Genomic DNA, 6,958 nt, shown 5'->3' with positions numbered 1-6,958 from the left:
ACTATCTTTTCTACCTATACTGTGTCTCGTAAGCTTGAGTCTCCCCTCCTCTCGAACCCGGACACCGACGAGCCGATCCGAGCGTCGAGCGAGGTGACCGCATTACACCTTTTTATTTAAAATAATTGTCATTGACATTAATTTATTATTATAAAGAAGCTTTTTATTGTAACATAAAGTAAGTAAATAAAATCAAGAAAAAATAAACCAAAATATTAAAATCACAATGAAAATAATATCAAAATGATGTCGAAATGACATCAAACAACGTCAAAATGACGTCATTTTAACGTCATTTTGATATCATTATGATCTGTTCTACTTATATATTGTTATATATACCTATTGTTTCATTAACAATTTATTTAAAGGCAAAATGCATTGTCATAAATTTACTATCACAGATTTTATTTATATTGGTTTTATCTTTTTTATTAAAAATTCTTAATCTAAAAACTATAAATCTTTTCATAATTTTAAAAAAGAAATCGTAACAAGTTAATATGTGATTTGCATTTAACTTTTTACATTTTTCTAATAAAAATAATTTCAAATTAATATATTTCATATTACTAAAATATTTAGAATAATGTCGAAATATTTGTTCTAATTTTAAAAATCTTTGAAATGTTTTTACATTGATATAACATAAAGAATTTTTTGTGTAAGTTTTAAATTGCACGAATCTGCTAAATGAATATTGTAATAAAGTCTTTGATTCTATATATTGATTTTTAAGCAAATATTGCATACTTTACATGTCTTCATGATGGAATTTAAGATATATCCAGCAATGTTATATAAAGAGTTTAAATCAAGATTTGTCATTTTATCAATAGAATTATTATTAAAATCTGGTATTTTATTTGTACTATCGTGCATTATGTCTTTCCTTTTTTTTTGGTTTTATCGATGATAAATATTCAAGAAATCCTGATAAATATTCCGATAAATAGATAGTTTAATGTATTTAGCCTGATTTAACCACATGCACACGAAGTAAAATATCCGTCATCGGTCGTGATATCACGTCATTATAGGTTAGAATAGAGACACTCTAGGTTGGAATGAAATAGTATATATTTCTTTCTCTCTCGTAGGATTTAGCCAAAACCTGGCGAACATGAGTTGTGGCCAGTCTCTGATTATAGTGTCTCTAAGAAATCACCTAAAACCGGGCCGTGGCGTCTCTTAGGCTTCTCTCTGTATATACTCTTATAACCTTTTACATTATTATTTTATACATATGCACGCACATACACAAAATCGTCTCTCAAGGCGTATTTGCACACTCAAACGAATAATCGTATATTAGAGACCCTCTAAAGCCCGTATCAGGCTACGTACTGAAGATTGAGATTGAAGATTGAAGATTAAAATTTGACCAATCAGAATAAAGAAATTTTAGTTCTTTTTGTTCTGATTAGTCAAATTCCAATCTTTAATCTTCAATCTTCAATTTTTAATGCGTAATCTAATACGGGCTTAATAAGAGTCGCGAAATAACGTCCCTGATTTTTATTGGTACCGCCATGTTTTGTCAAACTGATATACATATAATAGATACAGTATGATTGTGTACGACCATTATGATAGTGTCTGTAACATGGACGTAAGCAGAAATATGTATTTGACAAAACATGGCGTCATCGACCTAATTTATAAGATGTTATTTCGCGACTCTTATTAGAGAGTCTCTAGTATATGAGCGCTGCAAACGCGCCTTGAGGGACAAAATCGCTTTGCGTGTGTGCGTGCGAGCATATGTACGTGAGTCTGAATCTGAAATCTGAAACTGAAGACAAATGTCACAAAATCTGGTATACGATTATCATACTTCAGGATTGACTGCACCAATCTTATTCAAACTGGTCGCAATCGAAAGCTTGCATCCACATTGTATAATAAAAGTGCCGTTAGATTTTTAATTACGGCTTTAGTTCCTGGGGTATTTTAATCGAAAGTTTATTAAAATGATTATAGATATAAAACTCCGGATAAGCTACTTGAACTTGATACTTGATAGCGCCGCGGCCCCTGTACATAGGCAAAACCGTTTTTTTTTATATACTTTGCGTCGCGATGCTATCGCGTCGCTTGATACATTTATTTCTGTCCCTTTTATAATTTTTTAATAAGATATTTTAAATATTATGTATGTAATATTCCTTTTCCCTTTTACTTTTCTTATTTTAAAAATATATTGGCAATTGTATAATTAAGCCGTTTCTTTGTATATAATTATGCGTACGTATTTAAATTTTTATTTGTTATAATTTTGCGAATTTGATGTAATATGAGTGATAAAATGCTCAATCATTGCACTCCTGGTTTCTATTACACGATGACGCGGAGCTTTGCGGGAGTTTACTTTACGATTTCTTTTAAGATTTGGCTTTATCTAAGGGTTTGCTTGGCAAACACATGGCATTTCAGCTACTCGTCTTTGCGCCGTCGACTTTCGAATCATTGTTCATATCTGAAATATTTCGAAGCTCGATGCAGAGAAGTAATAATTTCTAATTTATTCTATTTATCTATTATTCTTATTTTTCTAATAATATGTTCAAATATCACGCGCAATTAATTTTACTCATAAAAAGATACTCTCAAGAATAAACTATTTTGGTATTAGCCATAGATAGATAATATTTAAATCAAATTATTGGCAAAAAATGAGCCAAATATTGACTAGTGTGTATTCTTCCACATTTAATTTAACTCTTTCAGAATTTTTTTTATAATAAAAAGAAAACTTATGTATTCGCGCGCGCGTCATGGATAAATGAAGTATAAGAATTACAACAGCAAATAGAGAAAATGAATGTAATACAAATAGAGGCAGGAAATTTTAAAATTCGCAATTGTATTAAAATAAAATGCAAAGCAATTTATTAACAGAAATTGAAGGAGAACATTTAAAGTATTTTTTGTAAACATCAATAAAAACATAATTTCAAATAATATAAAGTAAACGAGTTATCTACATCACAACCACGAACATTATTTTTATCTTTGAGCAATTTTGTAATTTCTAATACTGATTATATACGCAATTGCTATATTCAATTTGTTATCTATTAATAATTATCAGGGTTGGGTAAGTTAATTTTTTTTAACTAAGTTAAGTTTAAAGCTAATAGCCCAAAAATTAACTAAGTTTATTAAAAGTTACTTAAACAAAAATTAACTCAATTAAAGTTAAGTTGAAAAATTATTAACTCCTTAAAGTTAAAAGTTAATTCTCTATCCAACAGCGAATCAACACATCCGACAAACTTGTCGTACGACAAATGAAATATTTGCATTATGATCAACCATGTCCACATGACTTTAATATTGATGAATTATTTTGACTTGTATAAAAAAGTTAATAAGTTAACTTTTATGCATTTAAAAATAACTAGTTTAAGTTAAAAGTTAACACGTTTAAAATTAACTAAGTTATGTTAAAAGTTATTAACTTTTCAACTTTCTAACTTAACTTTTAACTATTTAACTAGTTACTACCTAATCCTGATAATTATTAATAATAAAAGGAAAGAAAGGATTCGGTCCTGGAGAACAAGAATGGGGCTTTGTTCAAGTACGTCCCTATGCAAATATGTTCTGGTGGCTTTATTATACTACGGCAGATGTTAAATCATATTACGACGAACCGCTAATCATCTGGTTACAAGGTGGACCAGGCGGATCTTCAACCGCATATGGAAATTTCGAAGAAATAGGACCTCTTGATACTGATTTAAATCCAAGGAATTACACTTGGGTAATTAATTATTGCTCGATATATACATAAAATATATTCTGTCAGAATTAAGCATAATTTATATTTAATCGTATGTATATCACTTATAAATTATTAATAATTGAGATACTATTTATTAAAATGTATAGAGTGATTCGGTATTATTAATATATTCGGAAAAGGATGAGAAGAGGATGATAATTTGCATGAAAAATTAAAATGAAAAATTACACAGAAAAATAAAATATAAAAAGTCACAGCTTTTTAAAATCTATTAAAATAACAAAATTGCCCTTTCCGTCTAATCGTCTCTTCTATCAAAGTTCACTCCTCCGTTTTACGTGAGATACGTCGATGACATAGCTATGGCAGTTCCTTCTTAATCACACCCTAAATAATTTTAACATGTTCCACCAACGATTACAATTTACTATGGAAATAGGAGAGGGAAATAGACTAAACTTTCTAGACATCACCATTATTTTAAGCGATAATCACCTGATTTTCAATTGGTATCATAAACCTACATTTTCTGGTAGATACTTGCATTTTATGTCTAATCACCATCTTAGCCAAAAAGTGGTACTATCATCGGTGTCATTGACAAAGTTTTTTCATTATCACATCCTATGTTCCACCGTGAGATCATCGAGTTGGTCGTTAAGATTCTATTAGATAATGGATACCCCCTCAATTTCATCTTCCGCGTCTTACACGAACGCCTTAAATTTCTGTTCAATAAGATCTATCCTAATTCTAATAACACAAAACTTAGTGAAGAATCTATCTCCTATTTTACAATACCGTTTGTCCCTTCAATATCAGAACAATTCAAGAACATCATCAAAGATTTAAACGTTAAACTTTCTTATCGGAGTATGAACAAGTTGAACACATTTATTAAAGTGCACAAGGACTCTTGCCCTCAATCCGCCCGTTAAAATGTTGTCTATAAGATCAATTGCATAGATTGCGATGCTTCTTACGTGGGACACACTAAACGACAGTTACACACTCGCATTTCGGAGCATAAAAATCATATTCGAAGAAACACCAACAACCATTCCGTCATAACTGATCATAGAATAAATTTTAATCACGGATTTGATTGGGAAAAAATCACAATACTCGATAATGAACCCTACTTACACAAACGATTGATTTCAGAAATTTTACATATCAAACGACAAAAGAATAGTTTGAACTTGCAAACCGACACGGAATGCTTACCCGACATGTATTTTACAGTATTAGACAAACTTTCAAAGATTTAATATGTACATCTCAGTTACATTTTTATTTTATTACATTAATTATATCTTTAATTTATATGTTTAATTCGCTCGATTACTTTTATAATTTGAGATCGTCTTTTAGTCCAAATGGTTTGTTATATTTATAATAGCAATGTCGCACCGTTGACGATTGTGTACATTTATTGTTATTGGTTACTTTTGTTTTCTCCCGTCACCTTGCTATGCTCACGATCTATCATTATTACTTTGAAAATCGCTGAGCCCGGTTCTCCTAATTTCTACAATGTATATATTACATCTGACATCACTTTTGCGTGCGGAGCGTTGATTCTCTTTTCGTGAGTTGCATTTTTGTTAATTTAAGCTTCATTGTTACTCTTTCACACCATTCGCTTAATCTGTCTAACATTAAATTATATTCGTTTAGATTGACATGACCACAGATTTTTGGATAGTATATATCCTCGGAATGACTCTGTTCAAAACGACTGTAAGCACAGCCGAGCCACGCTCTCTAATATCCACAAAATTAGCGCGGGTAGAAAACGAGCTAATTTCTATCGTAGATTTCGGTTAGAAATTTGAAAGGCGTGCGACGTTCATATTTTTGCGGGAAAGTAGTCACCTTCAATACCTTCATAAATCGTTCGGCGATTATTATCTTGCCAAACCATACAACAAAACAGAGTTGCGCGAGACAAATTATAATAACAACGAAAGTCATCCACTGTGACACATCGGCAAAAATATCCAGAGTCTTGATCCAGAATTTTCTAGAAAACCGCGTAAATAAAATCGACGACGGCACGCAACCCGGCGCCAGACCGCTTTCGTACATCACGTCGAATTCATCTACGCACATCTCTTTTTCGCGGTCGAAGTTGCTTGCTTCGTAAAAAGTTTCAAACCTTGTATAAGTTCGCGAGTCTAATTGTGAGACAATCTTTGTATATAACTTTTCATTGTAAATATCTCTTGTGTAAATAGTGCATAATAATTGACAAATTAACAACTATATATGGACAAGTGCTTTATTTCGGGCAATTCTACACAACTATCGAGACGGCTATCAAACAGACTACTTCTTCTACAATACCACAATGATGTGAGAGATTACCGGTCTTTATTTTAATTAATTAATTAATTATTTTTCTTTCTGCGACCATTTATTATTTATTTTTTATTTTTTGTTTTTTTAATATCTGCGACAATGTTTTTACCTTTCCGATCATGTTACTAACCGACTAAGACCATACGACCGTTAACCTATGTTATAAGTTAATTCAATTTAATTTGTGCTGAAGATGGCCTAAAAAGAGGCCGAAGCGTCCTATCTATAATTGTAGAGAATTTCACATAATAAAACTTTTTGCGCTCCAATTACCGCGTTTGGCTCTGATTGCCATCTTCTTCGAATTTTAATTTTGATTTTAATCTAGAGAGCCTTTATTTGTATTTTTGTTTTTATTAAAATAAGTTTGTAGATAGTCCTTAAATATATATTTATGTTATAGATCAAAGATTACAATGTTCTCTTCATCGATAATCCTGTTGGTACTGGCTTTAGTAACGCTGAAAACATATCCGCATTCGCAACGACAAACGCTCAAATCGCGAGCGATCTTTTAGAATGCATTCGAGGATTCTACAAGCAATTACCGAAATTTAAGCCTGTTCCAACATATATCACCACTGAATCATATGGTGGAAAAATGGGCGCGGAATTTGCGCTTGTCTGGGATCGAGTAAGAAACACAAACATGCTAACTAAAAAAAAAATAAATAAAAGAATTATAGTTCCAAAGATTTTAAAGAAATATTGATTATTTTGAAGTCTTGAAAAGGGAAATAGTATAACTTAAAAAAGAAATTTTTATCAACTATATAAGATATCTTTAAAACAAACACACACACACACGCACACACACGCACACACGCACACACGCACACGCAC

At 31.2% G+C, this 6,958-nt stretch overlaps 1 protein-coding gene across 1 annotated transcript in view; it reads left to right on the top strand.

Annotated features, from left to right (window-relative positions):
* The window catches only part of LOC115246128 (retinoid-inducible serine carboxypeptidase-like), a 9,172-nt gene extending 2,286 nt beyond the window's left edge, over positions 1 to 6,886 (top strand). Inside the window, exons 2-3 of the mRNA XM_029824755.1 lie at positions 3,540 to 3,769; positions 6,519 to 6,886. Of these exons, the coding sequence (XP_029680615.1) occupies positions 3,540 to 3,769; positions 6,519 to 6,827 (539 nt within the window). The 3' untranslated portion in view covers positions 6,828 to 6,886. The remainder of the gene's footprint in view (positions 1 to 3,539; positions 3,770 to 6,518) is intronic.
* The last annotated feature ends 72 nt before the right edge of the window (positions 6,887 to 6,958 follow it).

Source organism: Formica exsecta, unplaced genomic scaffold, assembly GCF_003651465.1.
Source record: "Formica exsecta isolate Colony F162 unplaced genomic scaffold, ASM365146v1 scaffold1389, whole genome shotgun sequence".
In the NCBI taxonomy this organism is placed as follows: domain Eukaryota; kingdom Metazoa; phylum Arthropoda; class Insecta; order Hymenoptera; family Formicidae; genus Formica; species Formica exsecta.
The sequence above is the reverse complement of the archived record's forward strand: the minus strand, read 5'-3'. Positions and strand labels throughout refer to the sequence as shown.